This window comes from Podarcis erhardii (genome assembly GCF_964252035.2).
Source record: "Podarcis erhardii genome assembly, chromosome: 16".
Lineage (NCBI taxonomy): Eukaryota > Metazoa > Chordata > Lepidosauria > Squamata > Lacertidae > Podarcis > Podarcis erhardii.
In genome coordinates this window covers 31,036,566-31,062,604 of record NC_138514.1, presented here as the reverse complement: position 1 = coordinate 31,062,604, position 26,039 = coordinate 31,036,566, and the positions used below count along the sequence as shown (strand labels likewise).

Genomic DNA, 26,039 nt, shown 5'->3' with positions numbered 1-26,039 from the left:
TTGAAGACGTAAATCTGGAGCATGGGGGAAAGTTAGTGGGCTGAACTGCTATACACATATACAAGCTGAAGTGGGTGAACAGGAGTCAGATCCCATGTATAATTTTTGTACGCGTGGATCTTCTTGAGCAGTGTCAAAAATGTGACAAAACAAATGTGCTGGCTAGATTGCTTCTACATTACCAAATAGAAACACTTCCCCATACCAAGCTGAAAACAAATGCAACATGAGAATCAGTCCCAAGAGCCACACAATGCTGATTTTTACTGTTGTACTAAAGAGAACTGACAGGAACTGTTTGTCTTCGTGGTCTGCAGTCTGATACATGATGACTATATTAGGAAAAAAAAGTTTTCCTCGTGAACTTTTTCTGTTATATTTCACATATAAACAAAATTTATGATCCATAAAATTAGACTTTTAAGAACATGGTAGAGATGTATTTTCTACTCAAAGCTGAAATTTGAGACGCATGAAGTTGGTGCCATTGCACTCTGCAAGGCAAGTAATATTCTTCAGGGTTTTGCATAGTCCACTCTTTTTCAGGGTGCATTGGGTCTTTCTGGGTTGTTGGCTGCTGGAATGAGAATTGCCCCAGCCAAAGAAAGATGGAGCAGTTTTCCTTAGGCGGAAACTGCCACAATATGTCAGAAGGCTGCAAGCAACAGTTGGATATGGCCGGAGAGCTGATTTAGGATTTCTAAAGGCTAGTCTGACACTGCTATGAATCTGGGGCAGGCAGTGTGCTTGTGTCTACATCCCTATGATAAGACGCCACATTTTGCAAAAAGGGAACATGCTTAGGGAAGAATTTCTTTGAGCTTTGCAGATCTCAGGGAAGGGGACTGCAAACAATACTGTTGTGATGTGTCAGGCTTGTACATTAGGGTTGCTTGTCAGTATGGCATAGTCTGTTAGCTTCAACAAGTCTCTCAGTCAGCACAAATTAAGGCCCTTCTCCTGTCCTCTGCTTTGTGCCTTTGATAATTGTTTTGAAGCAAATTGGTGTGTTTCGTACTTCTAATTTTATGTGGCTCCTTCACTAATTAATACTGTCAGCAGCATTTTCCATCCAGGAGTGCTGTTCTGTTTGGGGGTATAAAAACTAGAGCAACCTCGCAAGTCCTCTGGCCATGATATTTATGGCTCAACATTAAATTTAGAAAGGCAGACATGCACTGAAACTTGCTTCCATTAAATGCCCTTACTTTAGCTTTATGGAGCCCCCCCCCCCCAAGCCTTACTAACAATTATAAGCATTGGAGAAGGCAAATGACATTGACCTATCCAGACACCAGCTGCTTAAGAGGTTGCTGTACTTGTGAAACCGGAAAATCAAGCGAGGCCTGCTTTTGCTCTTGCTTAGAGGCCCTTGTTAAATTATCCAGAGACAATTATGACATAGTTATTGTTGAAGCTAATAGCACCTCTGAGCCCTTATCAAAAGCTGTTTTTTGGAGGGGTTGTTTTTGTTTTAATGCACAGCAGACCTGGAGCTGTGCAGGTGCCATTCCAGGCCCTCGTTTAATTTAAGCTGCTTTAGTTGGCATGGCAACTAGTTGAGACATCTGGGAGACATTAATGCTCGGGATTGAGGTTGAGGAGGATTTAGGTGGGAGAACCAAACAAGGATGTCATACCATAATAAAGCACAGAGTATTGTAACTGGTTTTCTAGAATAGTGCGTGTCTTGGCAGGCAGGGGGGCTGGGGCTGGGTGGGGAAAATCTGTATGGAAAAGAGGGAAAATGCAATGGATGCTAATATGGTTGGGGATTTTACAATAGGATCATGTTTCCTGAGCAGATTCTGTAAGCCCTTCTTAAATTTCTCCATAAGACCAGGCTTTGCGAAGATGGTTAAGAACATAAGAAGAGCCCTGCTATATCAGACCAAAGGCTCCTGTTCCCCACAGTCGCCAACTTACGAGAAACCCACAAGCAGGAAAGAAAGAAGGCAGTAGCTCTCTCCTACGGTGGTTTCCCAGCAATTGGTGTGCAGGGGCATGCTGCTTCTCATTCTGCAGATAGCATGCAGTTGTCAAAACTAGCAGCCATCATTGGCAGAAGTAACAGCCGAGTAATATTTTTATTACGGCCATTGAAAATGTCCAGAGTAGTGAGCAAGGAACAAAAAAGAGGGAGATAGAAAACCTGCTTTCCTGAGCATGATGAAATGAATCATAGTCCTACCGTTTTTTGAGTTGGGAACCGGGGAAGCAGCTTTGCAAGCTTAATTTGATGGGACAGTGCTGCAGGCAAAACGGGATTTCCGTTTGCAGCAAAAGCCACGTGGGTGATATATGTGGATGCAGTCACTGCTCTCCCTTTGAAAATATAAAAGCCAACATGTAGTGGGATCTGTCATTCGGGCACTAATTGGACTACATGTAAAGAAGCGGCGCTTTACACAAAACTCCTAAAACAAGCATAGACAACTTGGCTCTCTTCAAGGGTTGCATGAAATAGCGTGGGTGTGGTATGTCAGGTAACATGCCGGGCTTCTTCATCTAGAAAACACTATGTGACTGTCATGTACCCTAAATTTCATTTGTGGAGGTTCACTCTGCTTTTTTCTGAAGTATGCAGTACAATGACAAAGGAAGTGCTTTTTTATGTTGCATACCTATATCTATAGATAGATATCCTGAATCATCCTGAATGCATGGTCCCAGGGAAGCTACAGAAAAGTAGTAAGAGACAATAAAAGTACAATGTTTAAAAATAGAAAATAAGAAAAAGCATACAGATGCAGCCAACTAAAATAGCCACAATCCATTCAAATAAAAACGTTGATTTTATATATATGCTAACACAAGCTGTTCTTAAAAGCCTGGGAAAACAAACGTTTTCTGCCTGGCATTCAGAAATGATTGGTAGCCAAGGTGCTTCCTGGGGAGGGCATTCTAAAGATGAGGAGACACGGCTGATAAGGCTCTCTCTGGTCATGACCTGTAACATTTCAGATGGTGGGGGACCCTGGAGGAAGATGGTGATCTCAGTGGGCTGGCAGATTGATAGTCGAGCAGGTATTTGGGTTCTAAGCCACATCGTTTTAAGCCACAAAGGTTAAGACCTTTTAAACCCAGAACAGATTTCTTCCATCTTGCTTCCCTCCCCAGAACTCTTCTAGTTCTGTCACTGCAGGCATAACCTGTTTCCTGAAAATCCTGACGCACTGGTTTTGCTGCAGGCTGTGTGTCCTCCCAGACTTTTGTCAACAGCCAAACTTGTGGATCAGAGAATTCACCTGACAATTACATTGGTATGGGAGGTGAAACTGGGATACCATCTTGCTCTTTTTTGTAGTTACATCTAAGCACTTTATTGCTGACAGTGGGAAAAATCAGACCGCTTAAGCAGGTATGACTCAGGCAAACAGGCAGCAGCTATCGGCTGTTCTCAGGTGCTTTTTTCAGCTGTGTTCCCACCCTGATGATGCATGAGAGAAGCAGGCTGGGTCCCTGATAACAATTTCGATTTAGTACATTTGGTTTTTTGCCATCCCTCTGTAAATGTCTGTGGTGCTTCCGATGCTCATTTGCATCTCCACCTTTAAATGTCAGCAGGAAGGGGGTGCTGATTTTTGTCATGCTGAACTACTGCCGTATATCGCCAACAAGCAGTTGCGTTTTCTGCAACTGTGCCAGTCTATTAAATGGTTCCTTTTATCTTGCTTTCTCTATGTGAGCCTGCCAATTTGAAAGAAACAAAACTGGAACTTTTAAAGATGTGCACCCAGATTGCGTTGTTTGCCTAGTTTCAGGGTGCCTCTTCACACACACGAAAGGAGTTGGTAGAGTTATTTATTGGCAAAAAGAATTGCACAGGTTCCACTGCTGATGGTTCTGAAAATAGCAGAAATGTAAAGAAATGAGCTCTACGTTGAAGTTACTTTACTTGAAAAATGGGCTACATTTTTATTGTTCATTGGAATAACATTTCCGAATGTGAGCAATTTGAAAAGCAATGTGTGTGTGGTTTTTTTAAAAGATTGCATCTTAGATTTTTCTTTATAGTCCATGTATACATGAGGGAAAAATGTGTTTATGGTTTCAAAACAAGGAAGCAATTTGGTTTGTCAGCTCTTGGGGATCACTTGAGTCCGTATAGTACAGGCATGGCCAAACTCGGCCCTCCATATGTTTCAGGACTACAATTCCCACTGTCCCTGACCACTGGTCCTGTTAGCTAGGGATGATGGGAGTTGTAGTCCCAAAACATCTGGAGGGCCAAGTTTGGCCATGCCTGGTATAGTAAGACTAAATTTCCCTAAAGTCAAGTTTGGTTTTTCCCACACCTGGGGAGTTAAGTAGGTAAGTAAATCAAAATAACAATTACTGTAGAATAAAGTGCCACTAGCTGCTAACTCTCTGTATCATGTGAAAAAGAGAACAAGAAGAGACAGCTTTTCAGACATCTCTTGCACCAAGTTGAGGAGCTGAAATCATTTGTCTGTATTTTCCTTAATGAGTGCAATTGAAGATATGTTGTTACAGAATTGATGCAGAGCGACCTCCATAAGATTATTGTCTCTCCTCAGCCACTCAGCTCGGATCATGTAAAGGTTTTTCTTTACCAGATTTTAAGAGGTAACTTGTTTTTGGTTTTTAATGCAGAATGAATGTGTTGGGTCCTTATCCCACCTTATCCCCATTGCAACTTGTAAACTCACCTTCTCCATTACCTCTGACAGTGGAATCCAGCTGTGGGACCATCCATAAAGTGGGGGGGGGGGAGGACAAGGATGGTGTATTGGTTAAAATGTGGCAAAGGGTGATGTGGGGAAAGTTGGGCGATTTATAAGCCTTTAACAACAGTGGTATACTTTATGGATCAATCCTGCTCCATTTTTAATATGTTAATTCATTCCCTATGAATTATCCTCCCAAAATTAAAATGTCCCAGCATTTAAACTTGGTGAAAATAATGGGTTATATCTGATGTTAGTGCTGCTCAGAGTTAGACCTATTAAAATGAATGGGCATGCCTAACTTAGGTTTATAATCGTCAGTAGGTCTACTTTGAGCAGAACTTAGTTGAATACAACTCCATATCTTTTAATTTGAAGTTCAGTTCAGCTTGGAAGAATTTATTAAGTTGAACAAACCCAGTCTTTGGTGTTCAGAGAAAAAATAAAACTAAACCTGCTTAATCTTCAGCTATGCATACTCTGATGAAAACCACCACGCCTGGGCATACTTAGAAAATATATGGTTTTGATTTTGACTTGCATATTTCCCAAAGCTTCCAAAATATTTAACCAGCTGAAGTTAGTATAGTAAGGGACCTTTTGGCCATGGTCAGTCTTAATAGTAGCACCTTGATATATGTCTTAAACTCCTAACTTTGTATGTACAAATTTTAGGCCTTCATAAAAAAAAGTAAGGAGTAGATTTCCCCCCCAAGAAACAAAACTTTGCGTTAACTTTTAATGTGGGAAAAATACTGGAGTGTTGACTCTGTTCTTTGATAACTTAACATTCTCCTCCAAATAGTCTGCTGGCCAAAAGAGAACCTTCCAAACATATGTTAACTTGGAGATATAGAGTGTGCTAGTAAGCTGGAAATTCCTTATCAAATGCTACTATTACTGAGAACTGTAATTCTGCATTGAGAGCTTTGCAACAGATATCTGTTGCCTGGCTGGGTCAGTTTTTCATCGTAATGGAAGTCTGAAGAATGTAACTGCTCAACACCTTATGACAAAACATTGTAAATATGATGTCATATTTTGTATGTAGATGTAGCTCATGCCTTATGTCATGCAGTCACTCACACACCTTGCATGTCTTTCCAGGATCTGTTATTTCCTTTTACTCTATGCATAGTGGGCCTTTTTTTTTTTTTACAGCTTCTCTTTTTTTGTTTTTGTTTGCAGGTCTGAAATACCTACATTCGGCTGGTATTTTGCATCGAGACATTAAACCAGGGAACCTACTTGTGAACAGCAACTGTGTTCTTAAGGTGGTTTTTTTCACACCTATATAAAAAATATGGCACATGCCATGCCCAGGTCCAAAAAGGTGTTGCTATTTCTTTCAAAAATAGAAATAGAGGGTCGCTTCTATAATCCGCTTGTTGTCTGTAGCTCTGAGATGCTTAAAGCAAAACCCAGGAACCCTGAACTTCCTAGGGAAAAGCCCTAGTGATAAGTACGAGTTGATTCTCTTCAAGTAGGTGCCTCTTCATTTGAAAAGTGTGTTTCCTTTCATTCCGGTACATTGTTACCATTATGAATGTGGCATTGAACACAAGAGTTTTTGTCATCCACTCTCACATTTGTACAACATTGGGGAATAGCAATGCCTTGCTTTGACTTGGCTTGAAGGAGAGTGAGGACAATAATTTCTCCCCACCTCCTGCTCAGAAGCCAAGAGCATTTCTTCTCTGCAGATTAACAGCACAGTCTTGTGCACGTCTACTCATCCTGTTTCTTCTAAGTGAGTGGGTGTAGCAATGCAGCCCAGGAATCCAGCAGGAGCCTGGTCCTTCCATCTGATCCAGCATAAAAGCTAAATTGATCCCGATATTTATCAATCATACAATGATTTGACTTGATCTGCACACCCTTCTGCTTCTAAGATCCATTATGTGCACAAAGGTCTCACTTATGGGTTTCCTCGTCCTCATTCTTATGGAGCAAAATACCTGTGTCTTGATTGTAGTAATTTATTCTGCAGATGGGGGCTTCTACAACTGAATGCTCCTCCATACAAAAATTAAAAAATCATATGCAGGGAAAACTCTTGTCAAAGTAAAGGCTAGGATAGAATCCTGCTCCCAAACAGTCTAGTTTACTTTGTAGAAGTTGGTGGGGCAGGGGGATTGTATATAGAAACATGAACACAGCTAATACTTTGGTAGGACAAACTCTTAATTGCACACAAAAAAATTCTCAAAAACACGAGAAACCTAAGAAGTCTGAACACAAAGAAGACTTAACAGTTAGTGAACATTTCATCCCTATATTGGGAGAGCTAGATTTAACATGAACGCAACTGTGAAATTTGAAAACTTGCCACTATCTGAAGTTTCAGGCATTTGCTGAAATATTTCAGATCCTGGTAATCCTGATCTGTTAAAAATTTACCTAAACAAATGTGCATCCCATGGGTACATATGCCTGGTTTTCATATGTGTGTGGCTCAAACCAGGTTTTATGTGGACTATTTGGAAGAAGGCAGATTCAGATATCACAAAGCAGCCACCATTCTTAAATCTGTGTATCTGTATATATACCAAGTATTTACTCACCTCTCTCTTTCTTTCTTTCTTTCTTTCTTTCTTTCTTTCTTTCTTTCTTTCTTTCCAGATCTGTGATTTTGGCTTGGCCAGGGTGGAAGAATTAGATGAATCTCGTCACATGACTCAGGAAGTTGTCACTCAGTATTATCGAGCTCCGGAAATCCTGATGGGCAGCCGTCACTACAGCAATGCTATCGACATCTGGTCCGTAGGCTGTATATTTGCAGAATTGCTAGGACGGAGAATATTGTTTCAAGCGCAAAGTCCCATTCAGCAGGTATGAAGGCATTTCAGTCTACCCCTGTCGATGAGCAAGTGATGCCCGGCTCTCTGACTCTTCTAGTGGATGGAATTCAGTGCGTGTCAAATTCTGGTCATTCTTAACATCCTGAAATCTCCATTGGGGTGGGTGGACAGTTGGATAAATGAAGTTGTAGTGTCTAAAGTAATGATTTGAAGCAGCTTAGCCCTGTCCAAAATAAGGGAGAGTGTCCCATCTTTCTCTCTGGACTTTACAATGGATGGCTTCCTGATGCAATTCAGATACTAGTTTAAACTTCACAGTTCAAAATCTCAAACTAGCACATCTGAAGGTATCACCTCCTCTCATGTGAGCTTGCCCTGCTCCAAGTTTCTCCACCTTCAGAGGTGAGGGGGGTGGCTTCCAGTGATGGTCCTTTTGTGTGGTCACACCAAGACTTGAAAAATTTCCTCCCCAGGTATATTTCTCAGGTTTCTTCCTCTTTTCTGTGCCAGGGACCATTGTTCAGCAGTAGATGGCATTCTTTGCTTTCAGAATGTCCCAGGTTCAATCCCCAGTGAGCATCTCTAGCTAAGACTGGGGAGAGACCCCTGCCTGAAATCCTGGAGAGCCACTGCCAATCAGTGTAAACAATACTGAGCTATATGGAGTGTTGGTCTAACTCTGTACATAAAAGGCAACTTCCCATGTTCCTAACTAAAAATGTTTTTGTTCGGTTAAGCGCTTGGCAGCATTTAATTGTGATAGGATGTTTTTTAAAATGTATACATAGCTTTAATGGTGGCTGCCCCTTTGGCTTTGCATTTTTATTATAGTAAGGAATTCTGTTTAATTATTAGAGGGACCTAAACTGGTGGAAAGGTAGAATATAAATGTTTTAAATAAACAGGGGTTCCTGAACATTTGTGCAATGGTTCTTCTGCCCTTGTAGAACACTGAGCCGACAGCCTTGGTTCTTATTTTTCCTGGGTCCTTTAGCTCCTGCCTGCAGATAACAAGTTTGCAGCTTGCTGATCTGATTCATGCTCACAGCAACCTTCTGAGGTAGATTGTCATCCTTCCTATATGACAGATGGGGAACGGAGGTTGAGAGAGAAGCTTGCCCAAGGCCGCCCATCTTGTCCAGGAGTTGCGAGGACAGGTGTGGGTGGCTGAGAATTTGCAAACTAGAAGTGCTTTTAAAAAATAAAAAATAAAAAACTTGGTTGAGAAAAAGTGAAATGCTATTCTGAAGTTTTTCATAGAATATAAAAATGCTTGGGTAAATATACTGATAGTGTCACAGTCTTCCATTGGTTAATATATTAAGGATGCTAGTTTCCACTGTAATCTGTCATCTCCAGAGTTGAAGGGATTTTGCGACAATTTGCTGGGGATCGTATGTAACAAAGTAAACACAGTTTTATCAGTAAATTGTTTCTGCCAGATTCTGGTGAAGAAGACCATGCTGTGGCTAAATGGAATTTGAGGTTTAGCAATACAGTGGTACCCCAGAAGTTGAACGGAATCCGTTCCGGAAGTCCATTCGACTTCTAAAACATTTGGAAACCAAGGCGTAGCTTCCGATTGGCTGCAGGAGCTTCCAATTGGAAGCCATGGAAGCTGCGTTGGACGTTCAGGTTCCAAAGAACATTTACAAACCGTATCACTCACTTCCGGGTTTGCGACGTTCGGGAGCCAAAACGTTCGACTCACAACTGGATTTCATTCATATGAAGTCTACAATATCTACAAAGTATACCCATAGCTTCAGACAACCTGCACGGGATAAGGAAGTGCAGTTCTTCAGATAATAGAGTCCAGTTTGTCCCGCCTCAGCAGCTGAGAGAAAGAAAATTGCATGTGACATGAAGGAGTGAAAGACTTCATCCACTTTGTGTCATCCCCTGCCCCATAAATCCACCTGCAGGATTGGAGGGCAGCAGAGCAGACCTTTGCCCTCTATATAAAAACTTGTAGATCCAGCACTGAATCCCACTACACAGTTTGAGAAGCTAAACCTACCACCTAAATGGTGACTTGGTTGCTGCCATTTGCATTCTGCCAATGGTATATTCGGGCGAGTATCTGTAACACTGTGGTAGAAAGATTGCTGCCATAGCTCAGTGGTAGGATGCACACTCCTTATGCAAGAGGTCCAGACTCAATCCTCATCATCCCCAGTTGAAGGATATTGAGTAGCAAGACTGGGAAAGACCTGTTCCTGAGCTGTTGCCAGTCAAAGTAGCAGGACTGGGCTACACAAACGTGCCCTAAATCAGTTTTTCAGGCTGCATCCTGACTTTAATTGCACTCATCATCGCTGTTAACCAATCAAGCTCAGATGTAGCACGCTTAATGTGCAAAACGTTTTGAAGTCTGTTACCTTCACAGGAACACTTTGTGAGGTAGGTTGCTATGCCCATTATTATTTTCATTATTATTTTTATCCTTCATCAACAAGTCCCAGGGCAGTTTGCAGCCATTTAAAATTCAGAATTATAATCAGTTAAAACAAATTGCAGTCACAGGAATAGGGTGAGTCCTGTAAACACAGGTCAAAGGCCAGGGTGAAGAGATGCATCTTCATCATTCGCCAAAAACCAAAATCAGTGCAATACGTTGTTGGGGCAACGGCAATAAAGGAGAACTGCCAAATAGAATCACATTCTGCAAAACCTTTGCAAAATTACCACTCTTTGCATTGGTTTAGTATCTACAAAATGGTGAGCAACTTAGGCCCCAAATACCTGAAACTCTGCCTCCTTCCCTACAGATGCTCTCAAGTGTTAAGATCAGCAGAGGGGCCCCTCCTGGTGCTTCTGCTGTCCTCAGATGTTTGGGTGGTGGTGACCCAGAAAAGGGGATTTTCTTTGGCAGCCCCAACATTTGTAGTTTCCTCCCCACAGAGGTGCATCTGGCACTTTCTCTATACAGCTTTTCTCTTTCTGTTCTTTTGGGTACAGGTAGGTAGCCATGTTAGTCTGCCATAGTCAAAACAAAATTAAAAAAATCCTCCCAGTAGCACCTTAGAGACCAACTAAGTTTGTTATTGGTATGAGCTTTCTGAAGAAGTGTGCATGCACACGAAAGCTCATACCAATAACAAACTTAGTTGGTCTCTAAGGTGCTACTGGAAGGAATTTTTTAACCGTATTTTTCAGCCCATAGGGCGCACCTAGTTTTTGGGGAAATAAAGAAAAAAAAATTTTGGGGGAAATAAAGAAAAAAAAATTTATTTCCCCCCCAGACTTCCTGCCGGTCTCCCCAGGCTTGCGGATATCTGCCCGAAGCCCGGGGCACGCTCCGCTGCGCTCCCCGGGTTTCGGGCTACAGGTTGCTGTCTGCAAGCCTTGGGAGCCCGGCAGGAAGTCGCGTCGGGCTCCCAAGGCTTGTGGAGAGCTGCCCGAAGCCCAGGGTGCGCTCCGCTGCACTCCCCAGGTTTTGTGCTGCAGGCTGTTGTCCACAAGCCTTGGGAGCCTGGCGGGAACTCCCACGGGCTCCCAAGGCTTGTGGATAGCTTCCTGAAGCCTGGAGAGTGAGAGGGGTCGGTGCGCACTGACCCCTCTCACTCTTCAGGCTTCAGCGAAAAGCCTGCATTCGCCCCATAGGACGCACACACATTTCCCCTTCATTTTTGGAGGGGAAAAAGTGCGTCCTATAGGGCGAAAAATACGGTATTTTGTTCTTTTGGGGTTTGCGTCACCGTGGGTTGTATCACATGGTTGTTCCACTCAGAGAGAAATGGAAATGACTAACTAAGGTCTATTAATTTCAAATGGTCTTGTTTGAATAGAACGTAGGTGGACGCAACCCCGTGGGACTATGGACATGTCAGCCCTATTGTTTTCGGAGAGTTTCAGATCCTTCTAACCTTCCAGGCAATGGAGTTCTTGGAAGTTCTTTGAAGGGGCCTGAGGAATCCCTAAATTAGGCATCCCCAAACTCGGCCCTCTAGTTGTTTTGGGACTACAACTCCCATCATCCCTAGTTAACAGGACCAGTGGTCAGGGATGATGGGAGTTGTAGTTCCAAAACAGCTGGAGGGCCGAGTTTGAGGATGCCTGCCTTAAAAGATTGTCCAGCCCCCTCTAAAGGTTACTATTTCCGGGATGCTCATTGGGCACCTAAAATAAACAGCGATGGCTGCAATACATCTCCAGGTGAATATGCCTGCCACTTAAGATAATCTTAAGGAGCCTTTCCTTGTTACAAAGCCTTCTGAGACTAGGTGGATGTCTACCATAAAGAGAACTTCTCTGTGGCAATGCCCAAACTGTAGAACTGTCTGCTTGGATGTGTTTTCCTGGCACCATCTCATATTTTAGGAGCCAGGTGAAGTCTCCCCTGTTCTCTCATGTTTTTAATAGAAATTTATGTCCTCTTGTTGGCTTTTAATCTGCTGGTTTTACTGTCTTTTATCTTTGTGGGTTTATTTGTGGTTCTAAGGCAAGATATAAATCCCATACATGTGTAAACATGTACACATGCCGCAGTTTCAAATAGTACCAGAAAGTGGAGAATAGAAGGGAAGAGGCTGATTGTGCAAAGTTGTGTATTCATTTAGGAAAAGGGAATCTGCCTTATACAGAGTCAGACCATTGAGTTCATCTAGCTCAGTATTTCTAAACTAACTGGCAGTGACTCTATCCCAACCTTACCCATGAATGTGTGTATGTGCTCATTGTTTAAAAAGAATATGCTTCTATCCAGATTAAAATTGTGGACAATTTCTTCCATCTTTACAGTTGGATTTGATCACAGATCTCTTAGGAACACCGTCACTGGAAGCAATGAGGACGGCTTGTGAAGGCGCCAAGGCACACATACTCAGGGGTCCTCATAAACAGGTAGGATGAAAAACTATGACTCTGAATTTCCCAACAAGCCCCATTCTGCAAGCACATTATGGAGGTGCTAATCTGGGCCTATTCGAATGTAAGATTTTAATACTCATTGCAATGTGGGCACAAGATTGAATGATAAATAACTGAAGGCCAGCCAGGAATCCTCTTTTTGGAATCATTTCATTAATTATTTTTTCAGTGAAACACTATGCTGTATCACTAATATATTTAGTGAAATTGGACAAAAGGCAATACATTTTAGAAAAGTGGGACATTGAAGTTCAGACATATTAATCATATAAATTATCAAACATACATTCTTCAAAAACACTTTATCCTTCTACAAAACATTAGAGAATTTAAGATACAAAACTCTAGGTCAAGATAACAAGTTGAGTATTTTTAATCCAAACCATTACAATTTTAGTGTACTTTGTGGTAGTTTCATTATAATAAAAGGAGCAGGTTTCCTCATGTTTAACCATGTTTATTATTTCAGAGTACTTTAAGTGGTCGAATTCCTGTTCAGTGCATTGACTTTATACCTACCGTATTTCACCAAAAAAATGCATAAACATTTTATTCAGAATTGCTGACTCCCGTATTTTGGTATACCATTCATTCTCTTAGCTCATGGTATTTCCATTCTCTGTCAATTTTCAGCATGTTTTTAATAAAGATTATAAAATAAGAAAGTATCCTAAAATAGAGTTTGGGTGTAGTTCAGTTAAGTTACATTCTGCCTTATCTTCAGAGTATTTCCCCTAGTGCTTCTGTGTGGTTTCCCAGTCCAACCACTGACCAGACCTTTTTAGAGCTTTAGTTTTGCTGAAGCATATGCCTTCCAACCATACCCTGTGTATGTCGCATCACATGAGGCTTTGTGCTTCACAGCCCATCTCTTGGCCCGTAAAAGTAGTTTCTGACCTAGAGAACTAGGTGACCTCACAGGTTCTTTCATTTCTGTGTTTCTGCAGTATTTAGTTTTTTTCTGAATGCATGGTACCTTTTAAACCAAGGACACCTGAGGAGCAGGAAATGGTTCCAGGCAGCAGTCACAAAGTGAATTACCTAAATATATGGCACGAGAACATATGTGTAACTCTTTATTCCTGGATTCAAGACATAGTTGCCTGTTACAGTAGGTTTCTATTGGAGAAAGCAGGCAGGTCTGCTTGACCTGGGGTATAGGTGTAGCTGGCAGTGTGTGGCTCTAGTGAACCATGCATAGCAAATCACGAGAAAGTTCTGAGTTCGTGTGCATTGATGGTAGCATATGAACAATAACACTTAGGCTAAATTAGAATGAATACAATCCAATTACTTAAACAAGCCACTTAACCTCAATTTCTTTCACCATCTGTGTCTTGGGCATATCCGCAGAAGATATAAGGAAATTAAATATAATGCTTGGAGACTATAAAGTGACTTGTAAATCTGTAGAGGAGCAGCTGCCTCATTCAAGAAAATGTATCACTTCAGCAGAGGATGTTAACTTGCACAAGTAATTCTGATAAATGTGAAGCTCAAATGGAACATTCCCAGCTCACAAACAAGCTCTGTGTCCTTTAAAAAATAGGAAAAAAACAGAATTCACTGAAATTCTGATAGAATTGGGTATAGAGAGCTATGATTTTGTGCATGCAGGGTCATAAATAATACAGCTAAGGAATTATAAGTTTATTAGAGCTTTTGAAGAAAAATAGGGCAGGAAACCTCTCTGTAGATAAAGACTTTGTTTCCTTAGGCAACCATAATAGAACGGATCAATCATTGTGTGTGTAAATACAATGGAGAGGCAATGAATGGGAGCAGAAGGTCAATTTTGCAGTTACTGAGATATGAGGCCTGCTAGCTGAGTGGTAAATCCCATTTTTTTGCACACACTTGTTAAATAATTCCTTGAAAGGACAACTGGGCAAAAGGCCCTGCCTAAGACCCTGTCTGTCGGAGGAGGCAGTACCAGACTAAGTGGACTAGTGGCTTGACATAGGAACATAGGAAGTTGCCTTGTACTTAGTCAGAACCATACGTCCCTCTTGGTCAGAGTTTTAGCCAGGGATTAAACCTGGGACTTTCAACATGCAAAGCAGATTCTGTACCAATGAGCTGTAACCCTTCCCTTTTACTTACACAATGCAGCTTCATATAAGACATGCTTGATTTTATAGCAGTTTGAATATGTGATATAAATCAATAGCCATCCTCTGCATCCCTGCAGAGCATTCATTCTCACTTGGCTTTTTTGCCTTTTTTGGCTTGGGGTGGGGATAAATTGTGGCAGGTGTAAGATGTCTTGCCCAAGGAGCTTCCCCTACAGCTTTCATGAAACATTTAATACAGTTTGCCAGCTTCTGTAAAGCTATTGTAGCACCTAACCTTTTCTATTAATGTTCTCCCATAAATAGATAAGGCAAAGGCTTGATTGCTTCATCATATTTCAGGCAGAGTATGTTTTAGTCCTTGGTTGGCATACAGCATATTCCTCCCACATACCAATAACAATTAATCATCTTCCATTAATAGGAAGACTCTTATATAATCTCCTCCCCCCTGCCTTTCTTTGCTCCTAATGGTTTTTTCCCAGCACCTGCACACTCTAGACCTCTTGTAATAAGCTTTGCTTTTTATATTTGCATAGGAAAGCAGATGATTTCTTTAAAAAAAGAAAAAGCACCATGCTAAGGAAATGATAGTGTAGGAAGTGCTGGAGAACAAACAGCTTCAAAGCCCAGAATTTTAGGCAATGTTCTTTTTAAAAAAGAAAATGGCAAGGCTTTTAGATTTGCATAAAGAGGTCAGGGCTATTTTTGTCTGTGAAAATTACTTTTAATTTTGGAGCTGTTTCCCCTACTCCCCCCTTGTGCTCTCATTCTAATTTTAAGATCAGGCACCCTCAGGCTGAAATCTCTCAGCATCCTTGATCCAATGCATAGTGACTCAGAAGAGCATAGCTTCTACTAGTCTTTTTGTCGGACAATGGATACTGTTAGGTTGAGCCACTGGAAAGTAAGGGTGAGAACGGAGGGCCAATGTCCAAAATGCTTCCGCACCATAATCTCCAATGGGTAATCCCTGGTCTCCTGTAGTTCATATGGCCCTAAGAGATGTTGGCAGTATTTAGTGAAACATCTTTCATTGTGCGGAAGAGTCTTCTGTTTCTAGGGAGGTCATTGAAATAATGACTTGGGTGTGTGTGTGAGGCTTTGAAGGTTCAGCAGAAGGAATAAAGTGGCTCTGGCAAGAACAGATCAAAATGCAAGAACCAAACATGAAGCTAGAACAAGGAGCTGCAAACTCTGCCCTGGGGGCTACATTCTCTTTCCGCCATATGCACACAAGTCTCCACAAATAATTTTGCTAGGAGCAAGCGGCTCTGGCCCCCCAGCAAACAGGTTGTGTGGCTTTCTGCAGATCCTTGTTCCCAAAAATATTGGCAAACTTGAAGAGAAGGTAGTAAGTAGCAGGAGTCTTTACACTGCCTGGAAAAGAGGTGCCTGCTGTTCCTTTTGTGATATCACACCATGCCTCTCTCCCAAGCCCATTGTCTGCCAGAGGGTGGTGGTGGGGGGTGTTGGTCACCACAACTAATGGTTGTCTAGTAAGCCAGCCACTGCCTTCCTCCCCTCATATACCTCCCTCAAACCATGGGCTTAGGTTGTACCTTAAATTGTGATGGGCTTTAACTAATACATTGGTGTGTGTCCATCTTGGCTGAAAATCAGTTTGTCAATGTAATAAATACTAGTGTCTTTATACAAAAAGAGGGCAGCATTACTTGCTTGTTCTGTGAACGGAATTTAATATACATTAAGAAAGAAGCAAAAATAACTTGACCCATAATGCGTGTTTTCACCCAAAACATGGTTCTGTGAATAGCAACAGTAGCTTTGGAGAGGTACAGTGGTACCTTCGCTCTCGAATGGCTTGGCTCCCGAACGCCGCAAACCCGGAAGTAACTGTTCCAGTTTGCGAACGTTTTTCGGAAGCCTAACGTCCGATGCAGCTTCCGCATCAGTGCAGGAAGCTCTTGCAGCAAATCGGAAGCCATGCCTTGGTTTTTGAACGGTTTCAGGAGTCAAATGGACTCCCAGAATGGATTAAGTTCGAGAACCAAGGCACCACTGTACAGTACTTCATTTCCTGAGCTCAAGCATGGGTATGTAAAAAGGGGGGGAAGTAACCAAAATCCATTCTGAAGAAACTTATGAGTGACTAAGATAGTAAGCTTAAAATTAAAATAAATTAAAACCTGGGTTTTGTGGTCTTAAAATACTACATAGCATAATCCTTGTTCTTATGTTTCTTAGGGAGATTCTAAGTAAGAATGTCTGTGTTCATTGGATGCTATGTGTGTGTACGCTTGAGTGCGCATGTGCGTGCATGGAGAGACTATGCTGACAATGAAGAGTAGTATTGTGATTGGAAGGAGGGATGTCCTCCAAATGAACAATAATAATACTTAGCAGGTAGGTGGGTGGGTAGGTAGTAGATAGATAACTTGCGTGAAGCCCTTAGAACATTATTTCAATGACCTTTTAACACCCCTGTAGGTTTGGTTCAGGTTATCTTCCCACTGAAGATGCGTGTCTGAGGGTGGGGGAGAGAGAGACTCTAAAAAGTTCACTCAGCAAGTTGATGAGTTTACATACCTTTAAATATATAGAATTTACCAAATATGTACAGCATTACTAGACAATATCAATGACCTTCAGAATGAGGATATATATGAATACTTACATGGATTCTAAGCTTCAGGAATCCTTACTGAACAAAAATGGGAGGAGGAGATGCTCCAGACCTGACAGATTTCTGGAATGCAGGAATCAACTGACCTTGGATTTCCAGCTACCAGGGCTGCCACTCAAACAAACAAAAACAAACAAAAACACCTGACTGGCTCCTCCAGTCCATCTAACTCATTGTAGAAATAAGGTCATTTTTGTTATAACGATTTCAGTTTTGTTCAACAGCCAACCTCAATTTCCCAATTTCTCACTTTTGTGTTAATTCCAGTTTACCCTCACAATTCTAAGAGAACTGCAGTGATTAAATCTTAGAAATGCTGTCCTCTTTATCTCCTTTTGTGTACACATTTCCATAACCTAGAAAACCTAGAAACTTGCTTCATTGAATGAAACAAAATACTGAGGTGTTTTGAACCCACATTCTGCTCCAGATAATAGGCATATTTTAACAATAACTTTAAAAGATACAAGATGAGCTTTTCTGAGCTCTTTCCCTTTTCTTTTTTCAGTTTTAGCAGGGTTGTCTCCTGTATATCTTCCCCTGCCTGCCTTCATTTAAGAAAGTTAAAATCAAGTCTTCTAGCAGCTCTGTGAAAAAGCAAATGCATATTGCTATGTGAAAATGAAGGTGGGATTGGCCTGATGAGTTTTTGAAATGAGACACTTGCTTTTATCCCGCAGAGCTCTTCTTATATACCTGTGTGGATTCCAGCAGAGGGATGTGGAAACTGTGGCCGTCCAGATGTTGTTGGAGTCTAGCTCCCATCAGCCCCAGACAGCATATCCATGGATGATGGGAGTTGTAGTATATCTGGGTGGCTGCAAGTTAGCCACCCCTGCTCTAGGTGTCTGTAGGTGTTCTGTTCATATGTGAAACTTTCCTGTGAGCACAGAGAGACAAAATTGGCATGCTAAGCTCTCCTCCTGCCTTGCCCTCACTTGTGAAAGGGCAAGGTGTGAGCAGGGAACCCCTACTACCCATGCAAAGTTTCCCACATGAGTTACAATCTGCATGATTGGGGATCTGAGTTGCTTGAGAACCCTTCATGGAGGTTTTCTGCTGCAGACCTCACTTCTCCCACATTTTGGAGGGTGACTGGGGACAGGAGCTTAGCACATTTCTGTCCCCCTGTGCTCAGATTTGGGCTTCACACAAGTAGCACAATTGCATTGGGTTTTTATGTTAAGGGTGAATTGCATGTATCAGATGAGGCTCAGCCCATTTTCTCTTTCTTTTCACAGCCATCCCTTCCTGTCCTGTATACATTATCCAGCCAAGCTACACATGAAGCTGTTCATCTCCTTTGTAGGATGTTGGTCTTTGATCCAGTGAGTTGGTGCTTTGTGTTCTGCATTTTGAAAGGGTGGGGAATGGGTGGAAATCAAAAAATATATTTGTGTGTGCACAGAGGGTTAAGGTTGCTTGGCTCCATAGCAATCTTGACACCATGTCCGCATTCACTGAAGTCTCTGGTGAGGTGGCTGATGCAGCCTGGTCACATGGACAAGGTGCTTGTAATTATGCAGCCAGCCATATGTTCCCTCAGCCCTTGCCTCTCTTGGATGATTAAAGCTTGCCCGAGGAGGTTTGCCCGGATGGCTCCAGGGCATGATCAGCACATCCTTGTGCGAAGGAGTGAGCCCAGCCATCTTGAAAGAGGCACACAAACAACTGCAAAAAGCCCACCCTGTACCAATTGATTTGTGACAACTACTGTTTGGTCACAAGTATCCCCATTTGAGGGAAGGTGAAGGGGGAAACTGCTCCAATATCACTGAAAGGAGAGTAGGAGACACTGGGCTTAAACAGAGCACATCCATGAGTCGCAGTCCTCACTCTGTGAAAAACCGTTTCAACGAAGCTGTGTGGACATAGTTCCCCATTTCATACTGGAACACAGGTGCATGTCAAATTTGCAGATTTCCATAGCCCCTTGTGAATCTTCATGGGTCTCCATTTCTTCTTCTTCTTCATTCTGCAAGCAAACACTGCTTTTAAAACAGTTCTGTTGCCTGAGCTCATCTGAGCTCCTTTCAACTCATCTACCCGGCTGTGGATTTTCTATCTTTACAACCGGCCACCCTCGGAAGGGAAGTGGGATTCTATCATGCAAAGGTGTTTGGTGACTCATCCTGGGCTCCCTTCTTCAGCTTAAGTGTTGGTGACAGAACACTTGATTGGCACCATGTGGGCGCTTGCCTTTCTGTAGCAAGTGGTTTTTTCCACTTCCCTTTTGCCACTTGTGTGGAGGGCTCTGTGCTTTCCTCTTTGGTCTCGAGCCCTTTGTTCTTGGCTTCAACTTTTCACTTTCCATGAAGCATCCTTGGCTTTCCCTCATTTTAGCAATACTGAGAGGCAGCCTGTGGCTAGAGGACTCTTGAGGGTGGCTGTGGAATGCTGACAGCAGATGAGTTACTCCTTCCTCCAAAAAGCCCTATCTCTTTGCTCAGACCTTCCTGGAAGGAAGAGCATATTTGGCATGCCTGGGGGGTTTTTTGCCTGTGGTGAGAGGTATGGCAGAGGCTCCCTAAAGAGGAATTCTGTCACTCTTTTGCTTTACAATGCTCCAGAGTTAACAGGCCCTTAGGAAGCAGACCACACTCCCTCAAAACCAAGCAGTATGGGAAGCTCTGGGGCAAGTAGGCATACCAAACTCATCGGAGGCTTGCTTTGCTTTGCTTTTAATACTTTTACAATGGTTTTGCAACAACAACATTCAGCACAAAGCAGCTCACAATATGAAAATAATAGCATTAAAAAGTAGCAATTCTTAAAATTGCTATAATCGTACCAAAAAGACAATAGCATACAAGGCAAAACAACAACAACCATATTCATCAAAACAGTTGATGCAGTTCAATACAAACTTACAATCACAATACAGTGGTACCTCAGGTTAAGAACTTAATTCGTTCTGGAGGTCCGTTCTTAACCTGAAACTGTTCTTAACCTGAGGTACCACTTTAGCTAATGGGGCCTCCCTCCACCGCCGGACCGCAATTTCTGTTCTCATCCTGAAGCAAAGTTCTTAAGCCGAGGTACTATTTCTGGGTTAGCACTGTAACCTGAAGCGTCTATAACCCGAGGTACCACTGTATCAGAAATGGTTGCTGAGCAATAACCCCGTGCTAGCTGGCATACTCTCTTTGGGAAGGGGCTTCTTTGCCCAGAGCAGCAGCTGCAGCACCGCAGTCCCAGGCAGCAAGATCTTTTGTAGCCTCAACTTCTTTTTCAGCCTCAGAGAAATCAATCCTTTCTGTGTTGTTTTCTGAGGGGTGGGGCAACAGGTTCCACAGAAGTTCCAGATTGCCTAGGATGTCTTTTCCCATACGGGATATTAAAGGCAACCCCTTTCCACACTCCCTTTGGAGGAGTGCACTTGGCGGGGCGGAGGGTTTATCCTCTCAGGGGCTGCAGGCAAAAAAGCCACAGGACAAGAGTCCTTTAGCTCTTGCACTCAGTGCCCTAATGGCTCACACCTCTGGCAAGGCATGAACTTTCAAAATTTCCAAGAGGTAAAGAGAATAGACAGGCCTGATGAGTTTAAGGTTTTCGGGTGGAACCTCACAGGTACAGACTCCCAGAAAATGCCTTCTTTCTCTATAAAACGGATGTCTATGTCTCCCCATCTCTCGCTCTCTCTTTCTCTCCCCACCTAATATGTTTTACATATTAATCCAACCTATCTATAAACAGCTAGCGCTCTTAATAAGATTCACTTTGGGTCCAGTGGGTCAATTTAGTCTGGGAGGCTGTTTGCAACAAAGTTATTTAATAGTATCAGAACTACTGTTCCAGAAGGCATTTCTGGTGGGGTGGGGTGGGGTGCGGAAGAGTATATGGTTTAACTTATGAGCCACCTGTCCCCACGTGGGGGAAAGTTGAATTATTCGCAGCACTATTTCAAGCAAACACTGCCTCCTAGTGGTTTTTGTAGTAGTACACAGAGGTTAGAAAAAATGATTAGTTTTATATTTGCATGTTGTGAATACACATGTTGTGTGAGCAAATAAAAATCCCCCTTTAAAATAATTAATTGTGTTTTTAACTCCCTCCCTTCATATTCCAGTCCAAAAGAATATCCGCTAAGGATGCCTTAGCTCATCCATATCTTGACGAAGGGCGTTTGCGATATCATACCTGTATGTGTAAATGTTGTTTTTCCACCTCTACTGGAAGAGTTTACACCAGTGATTTTGAACCCATCACGAATCCCAAATTCGATGATACTTTTGAAAAGAACCTCAGTTCTGTTCGGCAGGTTAAAGGTCAGTATTTTAGGTTAGGAATGTCTCATTCCTCTTGGTTATTGTTGACTGCTTTGTTGTTATGTCAGATTGATAAAGCTGCACACAGAGCTAGGTATGTATAATATTTGTGTATAAAGCAGGGCATATGCCTGGAGAGCATAATGTCAAGAGCATCCTTTACTACAGCATATGTATGAAAAGTGCCCCTCTTTTATGTGTGAGTTCTGAAATACATGCAACATGAGAATGTTTTGGCATTTTGCAAATTTCTGCTCCACAAGGTGTTGCTGCTGTTTTTCCTAGGCATGTTCGGAGCAAAGAGGTTTTTTTTAATTACTGTAGAGATTTCCTTACTTAATTGACCATGACTCATGGTGTTAATCAACTTAAGTTTCCTTTAAGCAGGTGACCACTCTAATTACACTTTGTGTGATTGTTCAGTAGTAGAAAGAAAGAAAGAAAGAAAGAAAGAAAGAAAGAAAGAAAGAACACAGTAGAACTCCTGAATATTTTGAGAAAAACCAAACTGAGATAGGAGGTGAGGAGCTTTGGGCTCCTGCAGTACATCCTGATCTGATGAATGTTTGTGTTTCTCAAGTGGTGTTGCTCGACTTTTTTGCATGCTTCCCCCCTGTACAACCCTAATGTACTATGCAGTTCTTATCAGCTTGTGTGAAGTCGGGTTTGCTTCCTTTCATCCCCAATCACTTCTTGTTTTTCAGAAATAATCCATCAGTTCATTTTGGAACAGCAGAAAGGAAACAGAGTGCCTCTGTGCATCAACCCGCAATCTGCTGCTTTTAAGAGCTTTATTAGGTAACTGTATGTAATCACATCTGGTATTCATTCACCTTTTTTTGTTTTTTAGTGGTGCAGCAACTTTTAAAATGAAGCCTATATTTGAATTAAGGGCTCTGCAACAACTTTAGCCATGCACCTAACATATTATTTGAGTGCTTTAATGTTTACCATGATTAGGTTTGTCCAGCAAGAGCCGCTGCCATGCAAAACCCCACTGAACAGTAACAGAGAGCACTTGGCAAGTTGTTCCCTTGGGGTTTTTTCATGGCGCTACAATCTTTGACTTGATCAGGTGTGCTAGAAGCATTCCAAAAAGCATTCCATAAAGCAGTAATCAGCCACTCATCCAGGAAAAGGAATTGGTGTTAAGCAGAGAAGGGGATAGGAAGCCAGTAGAAGGAATTAAGTTACACACCTTGATCAACAAGGGGATTGAATGCCTCTTGACCAGGCTTCCTCAATCTCAGCCCCCCCAGATGTTTTGAGACTACAGTTCCCATCATCCCTGACCACTGGTCCTGCTAGCTAGGGATCATGGGAGTTGTAGGCCAAAAACATCTGGAGGGGCGAGTTTGAGTAAGCCTGCTCTTGACAGTTGAGTTGTGAGGGGAACTGAGATGTGAGAGGAAGGTTGCAAGAGCCAAGATGGGAAATAGGTAAGGCAAGAGCACAGCGTTCATACAAAGGGACATTTAAAGCACATTTCCCTTCTGAATAATCCTGACAATTATAATTTGCACCTCACCGAATTCAGAAGAACCTTCACAAACTACAGTTGAGATGAATCTCTTGGTGGGCATGGATGTGCTTTCAGTGTATGGAATGTATACAGCCTAAGAGGCAGATCCTTCTTTTGCAACATATGGCCTTACTATCTCTCTCTCTGTCTCTGAGCAACCACAGTCACACCTCTCGAATCAGGGGGCGATATTTCTTCCGCAGTCTGTGCATTCTGGCTGCCAAGGCTCTCCTGCCTCCCCGCGCCCTGCCCCACAGACATGTGGCAAGTGCCACTGCCATGCTAGCATGCGGCGTGGCCTTCTCTGTGTTCCTGTGGCCTCTTGTAGGTGAACACTGATCTTCTGTGTCTTTCTGCCTTCCAGTTCCACGGTCGCTCAGCCATCCGAGATGCCGCCATCTCCACTGGTCTGGGAGTAAACGTGGAAGATGTACTACTGAAGACATAATGTAGCTTTCCACTGGATTCTGGGATTTGCAATTCTGGACATTTAATCATGCTTGTACTGTAATTTTACTAATGAAGTTTTAAATTAACAACCACTATCCTTGTATGATATATGAATAAGACTTAGAAATGTTTAACTAGGCTTTTAAAATTCCTGTCACGGGTGGGGTTGTGCTTTTAGGAGAAGAAAAAAATTATTTTATCCAGAGTTGCACATGTTTTGTCTTTAAAGTATGAATTGTAGCGCAGCTGTAATCTTGCTTGGCTCTGAACAAACAGAGGGTTTGAACCAAATTGGTGGGGAAGTTGCTTTAAAAATAAATAAATGATGGGGCTTTTCTTCTTCTTCTTTTTTCCAAGTGGATAAGTCATTTTTGATATTGAGCCATTCCTGAAGATTAGGGATTTTTTTCTAAAACAAGAGAATAAAAAGTTTAGGGAGTACAGAAGTTTTAAAAACTGTGACCAATCATGAAACCCACCTGATGACAATAGCCCAGCTTCTGTGGGCAAGTGTCATCTGGCAGTTTAGAAGAACCCTTTACGTAGCTTCTCACTAGTGGGGGTGATTGTGTGCTGTTTTCCAATCAGATGTTGCGAGGAGAAAGAATGAGTTTGTGACTAGGGAGAGATGAGACTCCTTTCCCCTTTCCTTTTTAACCCCCCTTCCTCTGGTATAAATAAATATATATAAATATATATATATTTAATCTATTTTTATTAGAAGTTTTTTCTGCTCTTTTCTTACATAAACCATCCCTTTCTACCCCACCTCCCGCGTGCATCTGCAAATGTGTGTAAATAATTCCATTTCCGGGGCTAATAATGTCAAAGAATCTTGCTATCCATTGCTGTGTAAAGAGAGAGAGAGAGAGAGAGAGCGCAAGAGAGGAAGTAGCTTGCACATTTTTAGGTCTGTGAAACATTGTGGGTTTTTTTTTTTTTTTTAATTCTGCACTGGACAGTCAGCGAAAAAGAAATGCAAAAAATGCAAAAAAAAAAGCACATAGGGAATTACGTTAATTGTATTTGTGTCCATAGGCAAAGCTGTGGAAGTCTTGAAATGTCACAGTAGTAAATGACTTTTATTACGTTTTGGCTAACTCCTTTTTTTGTGTGTGTTCTGTTCAAACACTGAATTATTTTGTGCATATGTGTATATATATATATGAACACAAACTGAAGGCCTCTACCTCCTGGAGTATACAACTTGGTTTGTTTACCTCCACATGATTTTTATTTTTATTTTTAAGTTCAGTGTGGAGACTTGAAACTTGAATGTCCCTCCCAACTTTTATATTTAAAAAAAGGCAAGAAAAATCGAAGACTGTTTTTCACCTGTACAAAGAAATAATGAATGGATGGTCTTAAATTTTGAACATTGGTCTGGGATATTTTGAGAGTGAGAGAGAGAGAGAAAGAAAAAGAAACCTTGGTGTTTGTCATGGACAATTAACTGTTAAAGTTATTGTAAGTTATCTGTATTTAGCAGAGTATTTTCAAGAAGAGTGATCTGAGCTGGAACTGAATACTATTAGTTAAGTTATGTTTTGGAAGTTTTAACTTCAATGAAGTAATTATTTTGCTGTGAAAGAGACAAACGTTGAATTTCTCGAACAAAGATGATGAAATATCTTTGTTTTTTATGTGGCTCCTGAGGAATTAAAAACAACAACAACAAGAACAACAACAACCAACTGAAGCATTTCAATTCACTTGAATGAATGAGAAAACGTGTTTTAACTTAAATATGAGCCCAAGAAGACACTGGTATGAAAGGTAAAATCTCAGAGGTTGGTCTGTTAAATGTGGCACACTTGCGGGTCACTTTGTACAATGTAGATTTTGAAGTACAGTGGTGGAAACATTAAATGTGACATTTGAAACAAACAAAAGAAGCACCGTGACTAAGTCTTCTGTTCTCCATCTGGCCGAGGCGGGTTGTGGATTCTCTTGCTGACTTCTCCTTTATATTGAATCCACGTTCTTGGATGTGGGACTTGGGCTGTGTTTGCTACATGGAGTTGTCAAATGAACAGATCATTCAGAGGCTTCATGCCAGCTGCTGGAGACTTAAGATGTGGACCTCTAGGGCAGGGGTAGAGACTTTCCTTCCTGTGGAGGGCTGCATTCCTCTCGGGTGTAGAGTTTATTTCTTAAAGGCCTCCTGGTTAGTCGGGGCTGATCTGGCCATAGAAGCTGAAAGGGGGTGGGGCTACTACTATTCTCCATCCTCACTGCCCATCAGGCTACCATAGGGACTTCGCTTGTCAAGGAGCTTTTGCTCTTGCTTGCTTCCGTCCTATAAGGAAGCTTCCTTACACAGAGTCAGATAGTTGGCCCATCTACCTCAGTATTGTCCACTCTGACTGGCAGCAGCAGCAGCAGCGGCAGTCTATGATTTCATACTGGGAATGCTCTTGGCCTTACCTGGCCACGCCAGGGATTGCACTAAGGACCTTCTGCATACAAAGCAGATGTTCTACCACTGAGCTGTAGCCCTCCAATGTGCTTTTCATATAAAACCTGTACACAATTCCTCTGGCATGTGCATTGCCCCTACAGCACTTTGAAGCACATTCTACGGCACTTTCATTGCCTTGTCTTACTCCCCCCCCCCATTTGAACAATCAAAACATTTTAACCCTCATCTCTTAGGGATGATTTATTCTGAACTGGATTTATTCTAAATTGGCATTTATTTTAAGTGCCCCTCTGG

General features: G+C 42.0%; 1 protein-coding gene across 2 annotated transcripts in view; it reads left to right on the top strand.

Moving 5' to 3' along the window:
- The window catches only part of NLK (nemo like kinase), an 87,916-nt gene extending 62,698 nt beyond the window's left edge, over positions 1 to 25,218 (top strand). Inside the window, exons 4-11 of one of the 2 annotated variants that reach the window (XM_081843536.1) lie at positions 4,484 to 4,590; positions 5,880 to 5,965; positions 7,314 to 7,523; positions 12,236 to 12,337; positions 18,325 to 18,411; positions 21,153 to 21,351; positions 22,056 to 22,155; positions 23,238 to 25,218. In XM_081843536.1, coding sequence (XP_081699662.1) covers positions 4,484 to 4,590; positions 5,880 to 5,965; positions 7,314 to 7,523; positions 12,236 to 12,337; positions 18,325 to 18,411; positions 21,153 to 21,351; positions 22,056 to 22,153 — 889 coding nt within the window. In that variant the 3' untranslated portion in view covers positions 22,154 to 22,155; positions 23,238 to 25,218. The remainder of the gene's footprint in view (positions 1 to 4,483; positions 4,591 to 5,879; positions 5,966 to 7,313; positions 7,524 to 12,235; positions 12,338 to 18,324; positions 18,412 to 21,152; positions 21,352 to 22,055; positions 22,156 to 23,237) is intronic. The other variant, XM_081843535.1, reaches the window with a different exon arrangement.
- The last annotated feature ends 821 nt before the right edge of the window (positions 25,219 to 26,039 follow it).